This window comes from Epinephelus lanceolatus, chromosome 23 (assembly GCF_041903045.1).
Source record: "Epinephelus lanceolatus isolate andai-2023 chromosome 23, ASM4190304v1, whole genome shotgun sequence".
Lineage (NCBI taxonomy): Eukaryota > Metazoa > Chordata > Actinopteri > Perciformes > Serranidae > Epinephelus > Epinephelus lanceolatus.
This window is the reverse complement of record NC_135756.1, coordinates 21,906,371-21,925,137: the sequence shown is the minus strand read 5'-3', so window position 1 is coordinate 21,925,137 and position 18,767 is coordinate 21,906,371. Positions and strand designations below refer to the sequence as shown.

General features: G+C 44.9%; 1 protein-coding gene across 13 annotated transcripts in view; it reads right to left on the bottom strand.

The window, feature by feature from the left end:
- sox5 (SRY-box transcription factor 5) overlaps positions 1-18,767 on the bottom strand; it is a 300,708-nt gene that overhangs the window by 78,920 nt on the left and 203,021 nt on the right. For all 13 annotated transcript variants that reach the window (XM_033614344.2, XM_033614340.2, XM_033614341.2 and 10 more), the window contains 2 exons: positions 10,350-10,545; positions 315-537 (listed from right to left, as the gene is read on the bottom strand). In XM_033614344.2, the coding sequence (XP_033470235.1) occupies positions 315-537; positions 10,350-10,544 (418 nt within the window). In that variant the 5' untranslated portion in view covers position 10,545. The remainder of the gene's footprint in view (positions 1-314; positions 538-10,349; positions 10,546-18,767) is intronic.

Here is an 18,767-nt window from a genome sequence, read left to right as displayed (position 1 = left end):
CACATAAACACGCACACATCTTATTTGTCAGAGGGTGACAGATATGCAAAGCATGGTGGACAATAGGCCCAAACAGCTGATGCTGTCTGTCTGTGTGCTGGAAAAACAAAGGCTTGCCTCTCATCTGAATGTGTGTGGGTTCATAACAGAGGGACAGAGGGAGAGAGTGATAGAGAGAAAACAAGAGAGAACGAAAGGAAGAAGATACAAGGGACAACAGAGTGTGACAAAAAAGAGCGGCACAGAGCCAGGGGGATAGCGGGGAGTTGCGGATCACACATCTGGCCGCACAAGTGTCCCCTTTCATCACTGACCTTCTGGCTCGTTCTTGATCAGCTCCTCCATCTTGCGTTGCTTCAGTGTGTCCACCACGTCTGCCAGACTGCCCTTGCGTCTCTCGGGAGTCCCCAGGGTGCCCGTGGCCGAGCCCCCGTCACTGCAGGGCCGCCCTCCACCTCCGCCATCCTCTTTACCCGGTGAGGTAGCATTGTGCTGGGGGTAAGGACTCAAAGAGCTCCCCTTAGTGCCGTCCTGCTCCTGGAAGAGAAGGAGGAAAGGAGAAAGAGTAAATAAAGTGTAAGATTTATCTCAACCTTAAGATATAAGTAAACAAACTGTGGGAGAAAAAGAAGAGGAGGAGGAGCTGGCATACGCCCTTCATTATCTCCATCCTCCTCTCCTCCTCTCGCTCCCTTTATTCTCTCCATCTCCCCTTCTCATAGCTCAACGCAACCAACTGTCATCCCTGGCCAGTTATCTCAAGTTAGGGCACACTTCTTCTTCTTCTCTCCCTCTCACATCCTCGGGAATCTGCATTTGACTGACTTGGAGGTACTTGACAGAACAAGCACATGAAACAGCAGCAAAAAGACTCCGCACACTCTTAGAGTCACGCTAACTCTTCATTACAAAGCCTTCAGCGGCTCAGCTTTGAGGGACGTCCAACGCTTCTGTACCAAATCCCAAGCCCAAGTTTCAGTGCTACTGCGCTACTTTTGTCCCACGATTCATGACAATTAATGCTGAGGATGCAACTCCATCAAACAGGAAAATCACAAAAAAATAGACCCCCCCCTTTTTAAAAAAAAAAACACAAAGCTTTGGAGGAGTGTCAAGTCATTTCCATAAATTCATGAAAGCTCTGACAAAACAACAATCAACATGACAGATACAAAGTATAATATATACAGCTCACAGTAAAGCTCGGCGCCTTTTGCCAAGCTGTCATGATGAATAATTATCCCACTGTCTCCTGTCTAAAGTTTACACTGTCTTTAACACCTTAAGTTTAATGACCTTTGGAAATCATACTCCTCTCCTAAGTTTAAAAAATGCACAAAATTGATTTCTAAATCTTGAAATCTGTACTTTTTTCCGAGTTTTGGTCGACTACAGAGCCTCTTTCCCAAAAATGTGTTTAAGCTTCATTCAGTAAAATTATGCAGAGTTTGACACCAGACGGCTGTTTTCACATTCATCTGCTCAATGTGCATACAGTGAGAATGGACATTTTCATCCTGTATCTAGTCAGTGTTTCCCCTATCATTATATTGCAGTTGTTGTGGCAAGATGCACCATATCAAAGTTCCTCAGTACAGACCAACACCATCAACCTGATGGCTGAGGTGATGCAGAGACATCAGGCGCTGCTTCTGGACCAGCTGAGAAGCAAAGGAGCTGGCCGAGTAAAAGATTGGAGTCACTCGCAACTCTGTGTGACTACGTCTACATTTCAAAATAAGGTGTTAACACAGTGCCTGTCGGTGAAGATTCTCAGTCATCCAGGTCATGGTAATCATAAGTGCTATATCGTAGGCAACTGGACTTGCTTGCGTTTCTTGAAGACATTTCGCCTCTCATCCAAGAAGCTTCTTCAGTTCTAAATGACTGTTACGAAAAACTGAACAAGCTTCTTGGATGAGAGGCAAAGCATCTTCGAGAAACGCAAGCAAGTCCAGTTGCCTACGATTTAGCACTTATGAACACAGTGCTCATAAAAAATAAATGTATGGAAATATATGAATTAGATTGCATTTACAGGAAGAATACAATTTGACCTGTGTTCCTTATAAATCAAAATTAAGAAACCCAACTAAATTATGAGAAAAATTAGTTTATTCTTTGATTTTGATTGACTGGACATGAATTCTAGCAATGACTAATACATTTCAATTAAGGACATCTTTGACTCAGGTTGTTCTGTACACAATGGTCATACCTTAATCTACGAAAAGTAACGTGTGAATTCGTACATAACCAACGAAAATCAGAAAACAAGTGAACTTGTTATTTGAAGGCAGTAGTTCCCAACTGGTCCAGCCACGGGGTCCAGATTTCTCCTTAGTCATTAGTTCAAGATCCACACAGTTTAATATATTTAGCGTCATATTTGCATTTGGCCATGTCGTCGAGCTAGCTTGACGTAGCTGTCCATTAGTCAATTAATCTACAGCAGGCACTTCAGGAAGAAGGAAGAGTCACTCACCAAGTACTTTACATTACTTTAAGAATGGAACTTGACGCCAATCATGGGCGCTAATTCACTAGATATCATACAAACCGTTGATATTTTGTCTGACTCAAAATTAAGCATGTTGTACTGTATCAATTTGGAGAACTTTTTTTTTTTTTTTTTTTCCGAAAAAGCATTTCAGACGCAAACTTGTTTGAAAACCTAAGGCTTGACAAAGTCAGACGAACAAACAGTAAGTAAAAAACCCTAATGACAGCAGCTGACTGGTAAGTAACTTCCACTGTCTTAATCTTTGACCTAATAAAACCTGTGTTTGTTTGGAGAGCCCACATGATAGACTTAATGCCGGCTGAGCCCAATTAACAGTGACACTGAGAAGGAGGACGGCGTCAGCTTCCAACGGGAGAACACACTGCCTGTTTGTCACACATACATGTACAGAGGAGTGTACGTTCTCTATACTGTACGAACGTGAGCTAAATGCATCCACAGATATGTGGGTGCGCCCCCCCGTGCATGCACAGGTGTGTTAAGGAGGGTGTTGTGCTCTTTAATTACAGAAACAAGTAAGTCAGTCTGTCAGCTCAGCTCTTTGTAGACAGAAGGGTCAATGGTCCACAGGGTTAATCTTTGGCTAATCTCACTACAATATGGAGCACGCCACCTGGGACAGCGGCACACATATACAGTACCTCTGGTAGTCAGTGTTGGTGTGGTACACAGCCGTACATTCCTGCTGTATTAATGATATTATAGTTTTTAAGGCGGAGATAGCTTATAATCATTAACTCGCAGGCTACTGGTGGAAGTGGAACTTAATATGGAGATCACAGTCCATGATGAAGTCATCTTGACCCCAGATGACCCCAGATTCTATTCTTTTCTATCCTCAAGGCAAAGCATTGTTTAAAATTAAAACATCCATTTGAGGAGAAGAGGAAAAACTCCTCAAGACAAAGTTTCAAATCATCCCTCTGTGTCCTACTGAGAGAATAAAGGCAGGCAGAAGCTTTCAATATTGAGATGCTTTCATTGTCAGTGGCCAAACTGTGTAAGAGAGGTACAGCAGACCATTATCACTTGCCGTTTTCTACACTTCACTGACTCTCTCTCTTTGGCGTTGTCTGTTTCCACACTCTGAATAAGTCAGCACGCTCAATAATTCACTAATTCTCTCCTCGGCGTGCTCGCACATGCATTGTAACGGGGGGACGGAGTGTGACAGTGATGATATAGCTGTAAGAGTCGTATGTATATGATGCCGTGATGAAGCTCTAACCAGTTGCTGTCGGGGCTTCTGACACTGGGGCTGTGCCGCGCTGGGAGAAAAAGTGTCTTGTGATCCGAAAGCTCTGAAAGACTTTACTCTTCTCCGCTCACCACCTGACCAAGTGATGGCTTGAGCCGCTCCTGTCTTTCTCCCTTTGCTTCATTTCTTCCCTCATCCACTCCTGTTCTTCAGATTAGGGAAATTCAGACTTCAAATGAGCGGCTTTGTGATTACGAGTTGCATCAGCGCCGGCACGATGTGCAAATGCAACGAGACAGAGGGAGAGGAGTGTAAGTGGGTAGAAGTCAAAGAAAGAAAGGAAGAAAGAGCGAAAGGCGACAGAGAGAAAGAGAGAGAGGCGATGTTATTAGAGGAAATGAGAGGGAGAGAGTTGACAGAGAGATGCGCGGAGACGGAGAGGGAGAGAGAGAGAGAGAGGAAGGCAGGCATCTTGAAGGCAGCGGTCACACCTGTCACATCCCATTTATCTAATCCAGCGCCTACTTAAAACAGCCGCACTCTTTCTTTTGAGAAAGATGTCGCGCAAACAAAACAAACAGAACAAGAATACGGGAGGGAGACGGAGGGGGGGATGGAGTCGGGGGGTTGAAGGGGTTGTCGGATCTCTCCGCAATGTCGAAAAATCTGCCAGGGAGATGTCATCTCGCTGCGTCCAACAATGAAGGTCATTTCCCAATCAAGGGGAATTAGCGGGGCGCCGTGGCTTCTTCAAAGATCTGGTAAATTAGGGCCCATGACATTATTTATGTGTGAAGTCAGACAGACAGCATTATCCCGGAGGCAACTTAAATGGCTTATGATTTTTTCTTTTTCTCCCCCCATCACCCTCCCAGCATATAATCCATGTGCCCTGCTGACACCCTTACCCCGGCGATTTTGCAAAGTCCAAGACAGAGGGATCAAAAAGACAAGACACAAGTTTATTGTAAACGGGTGTCGCTCAGTCGGCGACACGCTCCTGCGCTAATGCGGGGCTGCGAAAACTTTTCTCATCAACATGCATTTATTCATAAGTACAAACAGAAATTCTGGATACTGTAAACGTTCGTGCCCTCCTCTCAGTGCATGCGTGTGAGCAGGTTTCTCCGCGTATATGTGTGACACTGTGAGTGCACATAGCCTGTAGGTGTGTGTGTGTGTGTGTGTGTGTGTGTGTGTGTGTGTGTGTTAATGTGTGAGTGCCTGCATATATGTATTTATATGCACTGGATGTGGCAGGCTGGCAGTGTGGGCGGTTCTGCCTTTAGTTTGCAGATGTCAATTCTCTTCCAAAATGACTGGAACAAAGTAAAAATTGCGCCTCACTCTCTTTATCCTTTTACTGCCTCTGCAATGGAACCGAATTAAACAACTTTTGTCTTCTTAAGCTCATCTGTGAGGGGAGGTTGGTTTAAAAACACGTAACTCTTGCCAGAAAAAGAGGGAAAAAATGCTATTTTTTTCCTACAGCCAGCACAGATGCCGCTGTTCATGTTCTTTTTTTTATTTCTCCTTCTTCTTCTTCTTCTTCTTCTTCTTCCCTTCCTCCTTCTCTGTTGCCCGACAGAAGAAACTCTCTTTCTCCCTCTCTCTCTCCTTCTCTCCTTCTCTCCACCATAGCCTGACATGTCTTGGGCTGTGCAAGGTGTATGTGTGAAAAACAATATTTGATGCTTGGCGCGTCGCTGCGGATCAAGGCATGGACAATGTGGCAGTAGGAAGAGCTGGAAACAGCTGCTCAACTAAAATACTCGCACACAAATACACACCAAGAGAATGTCACTGATCACTCCTGCAGGGGGGTAAGGACTTAGCTCGACTGCCAGGGCTGCCAATCTCCACGACATACACTTAACACACCTCCGACTACACTGCACACACACACATGCAGCAAATCCCTTTACATGCCATGGCTAAACACAGACACTGTCAGTTTTGACTTCGTGGTCCCTCAGGCTGGGACAAGCAAGAACATTACTTTTATCCTCCTGTTCCAACAATATGGTTGAGCTTTTTTTTTTTTTTTTTTTTAACCATGGAAACCCCCAAATACAAAAAAAAAAAAAAAAGTTATTTAATTTTAATGTCCTAATTCTAATTGTATATTTAAACTTATTGTCCACGAATGACACGCTTGGCCTTTCCTTATCTGAAAACATGCAGCTGTATTTTCTGTATTTTAAATAGCAGTTTGGCTAAAATGTGACGCCAGTATATTTTACCACGACCCCTCGCTGTTGACAGGCAAGCGTGTGTTGATTCATTAGTGCATCACTGGCATGAGAAATTAAGTGTGACCACTGTGTCTCAAGACTGCTCAATGACTGTGTTAAATCTGTCATATTCACATGCACGCACGCACGCACACACACACACACACACACACATAATCACACATACAAATTACACAAAAAAAGAGGGAGAAGAGAGGGCTCGTGGAGGGAAATGAATAAGAAATAATGCCTGATGAAATATCTTTATAGTTTTCTATCGTGGTAGCGTGCATCTCGCCTGTTAATGAAATAATTAGTGTTTGTCCATTAACACATTTATGAGAGAAGATGCTTGCCTCTGCCTGATGTGAAAACATTTTTTTTCCCGACACGCATTGGCAAAACACAAACATGAAAAGACCTTAAATAAAGCAAGCAAGGAGGAAAGGTACTGAAAAAAAGAAGTACTTACAGTTATAAAGGCACCCTGTTATAATAATTCAGAATTTTTTGGATAGGTTTACTGGAAATAAAGTTTAAAATAATCCACCTTTTACTAACTCTACTGCATCACCGGATTCCGTGTTGATTGGCTGACCTCGCTGAACTACCACTATAAAATCCTTCCCATCAGGCATTTGAACTGAGCGGCTCTCAGCCAATCAGGGCCAGCCAGCACGGTGAGAACTTCACATTCAATAAAAAAAAATAAAAAAAACACCCTTTTAGCTAAACTACATTCATTTGCAAACCATTATGAAAAGCACTATTCTCAACTGGAGCCGAGGTTTTGCACAAAAACAAAATTTTTAAAAAAAGGGAATAATGTGGCACCTTTCAGCTTTTTGAAAAGTGTGTGAGTGCCGTTGTGTTTGTTCTGTGTGTGGCTGTGCAGCTGAAGCAGGCAGGTAAAGCGGCCGGGGCCAAAGCTGAGCAGGCACGCGAGGCAGGCGGGATGAAGAGGTCAGTGTGTAGCTGAGCGCTTCTCCGCCACCGTGTTAATTTACTATGACAAGATAAAGCTGTAATCTCGTCTCCCCCCTCCACCCCCACCCCTTCTCCTCTCGCTCCTACCCCCCACCCCCCCCTGCTGCCTTGCTTCCAAGTCAACCGCTCGCCCGTGAGCCATTTACTTACTTCCCCCTATCACTTTACGACAATTGCCCTGAGAGAGACAGACCCCCACATCACTCCCTCAGAGTCCCACCGACACCCCCGCCACGCTGTAAATCTCCTTCTCCCCTCTCTCCATTACTCTCTTCATCCACTCTTCACTGACAGTCAGCGGCAAAGGGATTGGCGCTGTAACCCCCCCCCCCCCCCCCCAAAAAAAAGAAAAAACTTAACACACATCTTACAACATGCCAAGCAGGCAGTCGGATAAGCCCCCATCCCGCCCGCCAGACACACACACCCTGGCTTGCCACTTAATAAGCCACATCAGCTATTATGCTTTGTATGAGGACCCCCCTGTCTCACAACACAAGTCCTTCCAACACACAAACACACACAAGCACACACATCCACGCTGTCTCACTTCTGCTGTCAGTTAATAGACTAAAAAGCAGTTGTGTGTCATTTTGAGGATATTTAAGAATTTGTCAAGAAGGGCATAGGTGTAGATTTTGAGGGGACATGTCCCCCTCAATATTTAGGACATGTATTTTCTCTGTGTTGACGACAAAATTAAGATGTTTACACCCAAAAATGGAGCCGAAAAGGCACAAATTGATGCATGAAAATTCACCGGACCCCGTGTCCCCCCCTCCTAGTATTAAAAAGAAACCTACTCCCTTGAAGAAGGGTCCCCAAATTGACCTAAGAAGCACAGTAATAAAGCCAATTATGTAAAAGTGTCCGTGATAATAATGTTTGTAAATTTGCTTACATACCGATATTATATGGTGTAAATATAAAAGATAAATCTATCTAAATGAACAAGAAATAATCTAATCACTGTCCTCAACAGCAACAGATAACCCACAGTGTGTGCGTGTGTGTGTTTCCACGCCTGAGTGTTCCCCCCACGGTCCCAGGACTTTGGTTTACAGTCAGCACCTGCCACACATGCAGAGTCCACCGTGGGAGGGGCCTGCAGGCTAATCAGCGGGCTAATTACAGAATTAGCTTTCCATTACAGCTCCTAAGCACTGCTTCATTGTTTTACAGCATGCAGGCATTTATCGTCGGTATGGGGGAAAGGTCAACGGTGGTTATCAGAGCGCTGCTGTGACAAGGTGTGTATCAAGGTGAGGGCCCGGGAGAAGGTAAAAGCGAGCGGTGTCCTGGCATGAAAACTCACCTGGGAGTCATTTACATTTTAAAGAAGACAAAATCCTTTAGCAGATGCCCTGAAATGTTAATAACACGTTTCTCACATTGAATAGTCAACTTTGTGTTGTGCAAACATGATTTAAAAAAACTAAATTAAGCACACAAGCAACACTCGATACCCTATACAGTCACATAATCACACCTGGGTACTGAACATGCATTGTAAATCACACCACATGTACAGAATGCGGAATGAGTCACACGCAGGGAAACATCTCAAAAATGCTCATATAGCTGTGCGCTCAAACACACACACACACACACACACACACACACACACACACACACACACACGTCAAGTGACCAAAGTTTGCAATAAGCCCATATACCGCGAGGACTCCACTAATATTGAACATGAATCGCACAGACGATGCAATTCAACTGTACAAATAGACACACAAATGCACATACACATACGGAGCCATACATACAGCACCACCACACAATGTCACACTTCATCCTGAAGAAAATGACTCACTGCAATGGCTCACATTTTGCAGTCACGCAACTGTGCATCAAATGGGCTCAAGGCAACGGCTGGTGGCGCGCACATAAAAGCAAAAACACGTGTGCACCCAAACAGTAGCCTTGAACCTTCATTTTTTTCCCTCCCATTTCTGGAAAAAAAAAAAAAAAACAACCTCCAGCTCCCAGCGCCAAACTGCTTTTCACTCGCAGAGAAAGTCAATTTCTGCCTCTTTAGAAATCTCTCTCTTTTCATGTCTGAATCACCAAACATACATTTTGTTTCCTCATTGTCGAGATTTGTGCAGTTTTTTTGTGCCGGGGGTTTAAAAGGTGACTCTTACTCACCATTAGAGGAGTAAACAACATACCAAAGTCAAAGACGCGTTCGAGATCCAGACTGAGGAAGCCTTCGTTTTGTTTTCAATATTCAGAAATATTACTGTTCGCTTGTCTTGACATGACTGGAAATTCCATGAAAGCAACACAATTCTAATTATTTTGAAAACGTTTCTTTCCTCAAACTACATTATGGACCCATCTGAGGAAATGACAAATGAACGAGGTCAATGAAGTTAATTTCTAGCTGAATTCATACATTTTTTTTTTTTTTTTGAAAAGGGTCAAGGTTGTAATTTACTGTCGCACAGATGCTACTACTTTTCCAACTGACTTGAGGAGCCTTTATTAAAGACAAAGGGCTACATTTGTCCTGTCGCTTTGGGATGCTGGAGGCTAGGATTAGCATGAACACAACCTGATCTGGGGTCTGCACCCTAGGGGTCATCTAAACCTCTCAAACACACATAGGCAGATTCTCTTATGAGAGAGAATGGATTTAGCCCCTTCTGTTGCTATCATTCTTTTTACTTCTAGTTGGGGCATAATCATGCCTTTTGTTTTGGAACTATGAGTCCCATAATGCTTTGGGGGTAGAAGCATAAAGCTGCCATGGATTTAAGCTTATATTTCTTTACATTTCTGGATATTGGCACAGTTAAAGTCATGCTGAATTAGCTATTGGCACTTCCTGTTTGCAGTTTGGGTGCACTGATGTCTATCATTGGATTACTTTGATACTGAGGAAAACTTTCAATGATTCTCAAGCAAGTTTTTGAGTTTTACAATGCATATTTTTACCTATAATTTCTGAGCAACCTTGAGGACATTTGCTCTTGACGCACAAATCATCAGAAAGTGTAAGTCACACTGAATCTAAAAATGTGTGTGTTCAGATTTTCACTGGCAAAGTCCAATTTTTGACACCAATAAGTTCAGAAGGACTGCTTGGAAGGGAAGCAATTTTACATGGATGATTGTGTCACTTATTTTAAGCCGTTGTCTTTTGTTTTTTGTGAAAAACGGTATTGAAACTTTCCCCAAGTTCCCAAAGTCCCAAATGAGACAAAAGTGATGTGACAACTCTGTCAAATTCAGAATAAAACCCTGACTCAGTGACACAAACTGTTGGGTCACACCAATTGGAAACATCGCCACATGTCGCACCTGTTCCATAGCACGACCCTGAGTCGGCGCTCAAGGCCGCTGTCGCCCAATGGCGAGCTTGCATGCAAAAGCTGGTGGCCGTCCTTACCATGTTGGGGGGGCTGTCCAAGTTGCGGTTGGGGGGCGAGCGAGGGGACACCTTGCCGCAGTAGGAGGCCAGAGGGAGGTGGATGACACCGCCCAGTCCCTCGCTATCCTCATCCTCCATTCGCTGTCTGCTGGTTGCCATGGTTACCTCTCCATCTGTCCCCCCATATGGAGAGGCTGGTCGCTTGGAAGACATCCTGGAAAAAAAAAGAAAAAAAGAAGGGAGATAGAAAGACAGAGAGAGAAGGAAAAACAACAGGAAGAGTGAGCAATATTCAAAGGGTGATATAATAGGTGGACGACTGGAGGTATACGACAGTGGAAAACAGGAAGCTAGTTCTGTAAAGTCCTAGATAGTTGGATCCAACTTTACTGTAGATGAGCCTTGCATGAAGACATCTTTAAACCCACCCCCCAGCAGGTATTCACCAAATCCCATTCAGCTCATCAACCTGCACCGATTGTCTTTCCTCCTTTTTCTCTGGATTAGTTTCTTTTTCTAACGTCGCACATTCAGCTCGTTCAGTCGACAGAGCTCTTGCAGTGCAAGTCCACACAATATCCCCTTCAGTGGGTTTGTGAGCATCCAGCTCCTTGGCAGACCTTCAAACACACTCTCAGGTCTTACAGTATGTTTACCATGGGGGCCATTCAGCGTTCACATTTCCAAAAGACGGGGCCATTACTGCAAATGGAGCCCGCTTGCACCGGCATTGTGGAGGAAATGACCATGTCTTGACAATGGGCTTTCAGAGAGAGACACAGAGTGGGAAAGAGGAAAAAAAAAAAAAAAAGAAAGAGCAGTATGCACGGTGACAATAATATGTGTTTATGGAAACCTCTGGACAATGGAGGAACTGGAGGAAAATAGCGTAGCAACACGAGGGCCCCGCTGTTTGCATTTGTTACCGTGGCTTTGTTCCCTTGAAAAGAAGGAAAGGATATAAAGCCACATCTATTAGGTGAACTCTGTCTCTCACAAGGTAAATTTGCCTCCCTGTACTTCAGCTGAATAGGGATGCAGTGACTATGCAACAATAATAGAATTTAATGTGGTTCTCAGCATCGCCTGAGTGCTTTCAGATGCACTTGTCAGCCTTGAAGCCACTGCGACTATGACCCTGGGTAATAGGCTGCTAAAGCTCAGTCGCACAAGAGGCAGCGCATGACAGGGATGGAGGGATGGAGGCGTGGATGGAGGTGTGGATGGAGGGACTGTGAAAACTTGTGGGGAGGGGTGTGCGATGGGAAGCGGTGAGAGAAGCAACAGGCGACTGACTCTCTAAGTCTGATCGTTCTTTCTCCCCCTTTCGATTGGTCAATCTGTTTTTCAACTCTTCTGATCTCTCTCTCTTTCACCTACATCCTCATATCGTTACCCTCCATCCATACTTCATCTTATCTGATCTTCCTCTCCTTTCTCTCTCAAATTCTTCCCGGTAAACTGATCACACTCCTGACTCTATTGGATTTCCTCCGGACTGTACATCTGGCATTGTTCCGAGGAGCAGAACCGCCACTAATTCATTGCTTATTTACCTTATGACAGTGAAAAGACAAACAGTATTGAGTGCTGCTCACTGGAGGCGACGAGGAGGGCGCCACACCACGAAACGCAACATGCGGAGTTATCACATCGCGGGGAAGGTTACAGTCAAAATCAAATAAACTCCACTCCCATGATACTGTAAAAAAAAAAAAAAACTCCAACATGGTGATGTAATTTAATTACCTTTAATTGTTTTGGGAAGATTTCGCCTGCAAGATTCACAAACCTTAGAGATAATCTAATGATTGAAGGCAATTTTCAAATCGTTATCATTTGCATATTGCTGAGAAGCTGTTTATCTCCAAAATGTCAAGTTTTCAGGAACACAGATAAGCAATTAAATGCGTTTTCGAGTTTGGATGGGCTCCACAGGGCTTTGAAAGGGTGGACAATTCTACTTTCTTATGAGGGACTCATGTCTTAAAACTACTGAATCACCACAACAGAAATGTACAGCTTTGGCTATTAATTTAATGCTCTTTCATCAATGTCAATCACAGTCTATCTGTCTAAATAACAAGATAGGATCGCTGTTTTCACGTAGGACAATGTGCCCAGAAGACAAATCCATAAACACCCACGCGTACATATCTTCTTTATCTGTTTCTCCTGGATCTTCATGAACTTGCTCAGCAAATACTGACGCCATAAATGACCAGTAAAGATTTTGTATTTGTTTCAGTGACAAAAGACTTTACAGATAAAACTGCAATCATTAAATCCAATTCATATCATCGCTGAAATTGGCTTGTGATAATATTTATGATAGAATGACTGAGGAGTGAGTGTGTGTGTGTGTGTGTGTGTGTGTGTGTGTGTGTTTCCGCACACCTTCCAATGTGAGCGGCAGGCCCAGCTGTACAAACTACAGGGCTTTGAGCCACGTAGTGCGCGCACACACACATACACACACACAGAGCAGAGGCCCCAACACTGCAGGTCTGTCTTCATCACTGCCTGTTTACTTTACGTCCTTTCACTCTCTCACACTGAGGCCTTTTGTTTCAGACACACACACACACACACACACACACACACCTCCCCTTGTGTCCTGTGCACACCTCTGCCTAAGCCATAACCCACACACAGACCTGGGGTCAGCTTTACGTTCTCTCGCCTCACTAGCGTTGAACTTTGGCTCGGCTACAAAGACGTCGATGTGCATGTGAGGGATTTGTAGTTTTGTTTTTACTATTTTATTGTGCATCATTTAACCACAGTAGCCACGCTGACATATCTAGATGGACGGGAAGTCCGCAGACAAGAGCAGTTACACATTAACGCAGATATCCCAAAACTCTGCGGGCCAAAGAGAGCACTTCTCCCTTTTTAAGAAAATAACATTTCATCATGCCTCTTCTTCTTATTCTCCCTCCACTCTTCTTCACACCCATCCACCCCCTCCCCTTACTCTGCTACTACTTCCTCAGAGGTGGGTGCCTATGAATGGGAAGGGCCGTTCACAGCTCCTCTCCGGCTATAAAATCCCTCTCTCCCTCCCGTTCTTTGAAGTCGAATTACTATACAATTGGGCACGGCGGGTGTGCAGGTTGCGCCGGGCTACTTCATTTAAAGTTTGGCAGGGGCTGTCATGCCGGCGGAGACCTGGAGGAAGCTGCTTGAAAGCGAGGAGTGATGCGAGGATTAAAAAAAGATGAGGTTTTATTAAGCAGATAAATTGGCTGCCTTGTTCAGGTCACAATAAGAGAATATTAGCATAATTTTGCCCCCGTCCCGCAACGCCAAACATCAAACTCCTCACAACAAACGCAGTCATTAACACGCTTAATACACACACGGTGCTCGCCTTTTCCATACAGCACGGGGATGATATTTCAAATGACATAACAGCAGTGCAACAATATTGCAGTGTATTTCTTTCACTTACAAATAAAAATTAATAAGTAAACTCTAAAGAAACACATTTCTAATGTGCTGTTTGTCTCTTCTGCCCCCCAAACTCTCATCTCCCATGCAGTAACCACACACACACACACACACACACACACACACACACACAACCATGCACACGGTGAGAGCGCTAAGCTGAGATTAGAGTGCCACTTCCCCTTGGCTTTTTGATGATTAGCGGCTCCTCGGTTAAGTCCCTCTCATATCACATATGTCCACTGCTGCTAAGTCACTAATCGGACAGCAACGCACGTCCATTAACAGGCCGAATAATCGCCACGGACGGTGGTTAACCGTCTCCTGGCCTTGGCTTACTGTAATCAACGCATCCATTTCATGTTGGCACGTCAGCAGCGGCAAGTTTGCGCACACACAAGCATGTTTAAATACAGGCAGTGAGCTTATGAACACGCGAGAGGGGCTGATGTTCACACACACACATGCATCGAAATGTATTAAGCAAAATGGGGGCAAAGATTTGTTTCAGCTTTAATGAAGAGTGAGAGAAAGACAAAGCAGCCATCGCAGAAATGTCACAGGCTATCACACACACACAGACACACACACACACACACACACACACACACACACACGCCCGGCTCTCTCGCTCTGTGTGTCTGGCTGCTAACATAATCATGGTGCTAACTGCTCTTGTTAACTCCTCTACTCAGAACAAGCTTTCAGGGAGCGTGGGAGCCTCCTCTGGAGAATTCCACAGTAAAGTGTGTGTGCTACTGCATGTATGTGTGTGTGTGTGTGCGCTCAGCCTCTCTTTAAATTACGACCCATTATTTCAACCACTACACAAACACACGCCATACAGTCAGTCGAATCCATCGTCTACAGTAAAAACGAGCACGGCGACTAACTCCAAAGTGCTGTCAAGAGTCAAAGTGACATTTGAGGGGTTTTTCTTTTTTTCCCGCCACCTTGTGACTGCTCAGAACTCAGCCTGCCTGTCACTCAGGTGTGGGCCTATTTGCGTGGAAATGCGAGCTATCTTTGAAATTGTTCTCTGTGGGAATGGAAGGGCATATCAAAATAGTTGAGCGGAATGTGCCTTTTAGATAAGGCACCCAGGGCGTTTTGCCTCGGAGGAGCCGACCGCAACATTTACATCCGTGTGACACCTCAGGCGGGAATTTAAACAAATGTTTCCCCCTGTGTCGCGCTATCACTCGCTTTATTGTCATCTCTTTTTTCCCTCCTCCTCTCTCTCTCTTTTTCTCTCTCGCTGTATTTGCTGTTCCCTGTCTCGGCTTTCAAAACGATTCCTCCTTCTCTTTCTGTCTCTATCTCTCCGTCACACACTTGAACTTTTTTTAACATCATCTCTCCTCCTGCTCTTCCTGCCTCTCTCTCTGTCTCTCTCTCTCCCTCCACCCGGTGTTGTCTTACTTACTGTTCCCTCTTTACACAATCAGCTGTTTGTAAGAATGTCGCTCCATCCCTGCCCTCCCTCCCTCCTTCTCTCCCTCCTTCTCTGTGCAGACTCTTAAGGATATTGCCTAATATCTATTTATAGGCTGTCCTTTTGAACAGTGGGAAGAGTGGGGCAGCAACATAGAGGAAAGGCTATGATGGAGGGATAAAGATTAAGGGAGGGAGGACCTGGAGGAGGGAGTCAGTGATATTCCTTTTCCCTTAGTGTGACTCTGTCAGGTTTTGATATCCTTGATAAGTTTGTTTACTGGACTTTAAAAGCAGGTGTTTCACGTGTAGAAAGTGAGCGTGAAAAAGCAAAATCAAATGTCCAGAGTGCAAAGGCAAAATGCCAAATTAAAAAACTATCTCTAAAGATGTCTCAACATATAATGTGACTCCACCGAGTACAAATTCTCTGCTTGTTCGGACTGATGTAAAATGCTCGCTGGATTTTCCCTGATGACTTTCTCCACTGTAAACAGTGTGTAACCGGGAGAAAATGTGAACACAGCTCCTGCCTGTATATGCTCACACACTCATATACACACAGACACACCCTCACACACACACAAAGGCGCAGACACACACTCAGCCTCACGCTCACAAAGCATCCTCTGTGAGGTGCCCTAAATCGGCGGCCGACAGCCCAAACCCTGTTTCCTGTCCAGCTTAACCACAAAAGGCAATAACACACAACCCTAATGTCACCGCTGTTAATCACACACACACGCTGGAGAGACAGTCATGTGTTGTGTGTATGTGTGCGGACAGGGAGAGAGGAGAGAGAGCAAAGGGGGTGGGCGCTAAAGACGTGGGCTAACTCATGTGGCCTCTGGGACTACCTCTCTTTCTCTTTTTCTGTCTGCCTCTCATTCACCCAAGGGTTTAGTCACCAGCAAGGCATCGCTCCACATACTTTCCTTGTCATGTTTTCAACCCTTTTTTCTCCCTCTTTAAAACCTTATTTATGTCTTAACACTGAGTCACCAGACAACGTGATCGTCAGTGACATTTTAGAGCATAAGAAAGGTTGGAGAAAAGATGAAGGAGAGCGTAAAGGAGGGAGGGATGAGAGAAGGGGAAGAAAGTTTGTAGAGTTGTCTATATACCTAAAAACTCGTCATCAGTTTGAGGCCGAGCTGCGACAGCTCGTGGGAAAATCTCGAGTGTTTCTATAGAAGACGGAAGAAGAGAGGCAGGAGGAGAGAGTGGGGGGGGGTGAGGAGAGACAGAGAGAGAGAGAGGGAAAGTGCATCCGGTGGACGGCGGCCCCGCTCCCCCGGTGTTTTGCGAGGGGGAGACGCTGCATAATGTTTATTGAGCGAGGGACAGTGTTTTTCCATTGTTGTGCCAGGGCCACTATTTGTGCTGCATTTGTTAAGCAATCCATAAAGGAGTCACAACATTTGTCTCACTGTCAGCGACTTGGCCTGCCCCTGTAAACCAGAAACACACACACACACACACACACACACAAATGGGAGCTCATTCTCTCGCATAAATGACGAACACACGAATACCCGCGCACACACTCCCAGCTGGCCTCTTTCTTTCGTCCCACACTTTGAAACTCTCCCACCTCGGCCCAAATGGTCTCCTCCTTTTTCCTCTGACCCCCCCCCCTAGTCTTTCCCTTCCTCCCTCTTTCTCTCCCACTCCATCTTCCCCCTCTCTCCTTCCCTCACTACCTGGAAAGACAGAGGTTTCATTGTAGCACACTGGGAGGGAGCTCCGAGCTTCTAACACTGTCTTCTATTGTAGATTGGAGGGATGGTAAATGGTGTGTGTGTGTGTGTGTGTGTGTGTGTGTGTGTGTGTGTGTGTGTGTGTGTGTTAGGGAGAGAGAGAGAGAGGGAGCAACAGAGTGGGATTAGTGTAAGACAAGCTGCCTGAATTGATGGATGCCTCAAGAAGTAGAAGAAGAAGAGATGGAGAGTGAAGGAGGGATGTGAGGTGTGAAATCCACACACACACACACACACACACACACACACACACACGAGTGCATGCACATCGCTGAAGTTTTCCTGCTCTGTTGACAATGCAATACCGCCGCCTGACCTTTGACCCCTACCCTGTGACCTCATGTCATATGACCAGACTCCTAGTTAGCCTGGAGGGACACCTCTGTCTGTCTCTGTCTGTGTTGTCCACACACTTTCGCTCCCAGTCACTCCTGAGACTCCATCACTTTCTCCGCTTTATCCCTGACCCCTCTCCACCACCTCCTCCTCCTCCCTCTCCTCCTCCCCCATCCGTAAACAACAACAACAACAAGAACAAGAACAAATGCAATCAAAACATTCCCCCCTCCCTTTCTTTTATTGGCTATCAGAGAGGGTCAGCTGATCACACTGGGGTGGGAGGCTGTGGTGGGAGAGAGTTGGAGAGGGGGGAGGGTGGGAGTGTGCTGAGAGAGGGGAGGAAGTAGGGAGGGGGAGGAGGTGGGGGAACTTTAGCATTCTCCTCTGGTATTTTTCTGTCTGTTGTTCTTTCTTTCCCCTTTTCTTTCTTTTTTGCCCCCCTCTCTCGCTCCGTGGATGGAGACACGGTTATCAAGACTCTCTGGGGACAGACAATATGGCCCAGACAATGGCCTCTAGTCCGAGGTGGTGGTGGTGGTGGGAGAGGGAAGGGGGGAGAAAGAGAGACAGAGAGACAGAGAGAAAGAGAGAGAGAGAGAGAGAGGGAGGCTGGGACAGGGCCGGGACAGGGCCACAGGGGAAGAGAGGGGCAGAATGGCGCATTAGTTTGCAGAGCACGGACACTCTACTCAATTACTCCACTCGCTCTCTCTCTCTCTCTCTCTCCTTCACAGACACACACATTCTCCTCTTCCTCAAACACACACACCACTTTAATCTCGCTCTTTTAAATGAAGTACAGAGACACCCACACTGGAAACAGCACTGCTCACTTAAAAATTGGAAGTTTTTATCATCGGCCGCGAGAATTTCCTCCCTTTAAAAACTGCCCCGTACCCTTGTAATTACAAAATAAAAGTCAATAATTATGCAAATAAATACTAATAAACAGCAGTGGGAGAAATTTAGTTTAAGTGGCAAAAATAAACGTAAAATACACGTAAAATAAAAATGCACATTCCTGCATTCAAAAATTTACTTTATTAAGCGTATCATCAGCACAAAATATGTAGGCTTTAACAGTAAAACTTAGTAAGCAGAGGGGCCTTTTTCCACTTTGTTTTCTTGTTATATTAATATATTAAAAATATAGATTATCATGAATACTGAGGCCATAATGGGTACACGGCATCTTACTGTTTTAGGTGATCACTGTGGAGGCAATTTCAGCTACTTCTTAAACTGATAGGTAATTTAATCTATGATGATACGTCATATTTTATACATTGGTTACTGTGCTTATTATAGCTGTCAGATAAATGTGTTCCAGTAAACAGATGCAATATTTTCCGATGAAGTGTACTGGAGTAGACGGGAATACTCAACTACTGCCCCTTAAAATCAAACTGAAGTACACTACTTGACTAAATGTACTTATTTACTTTCCACC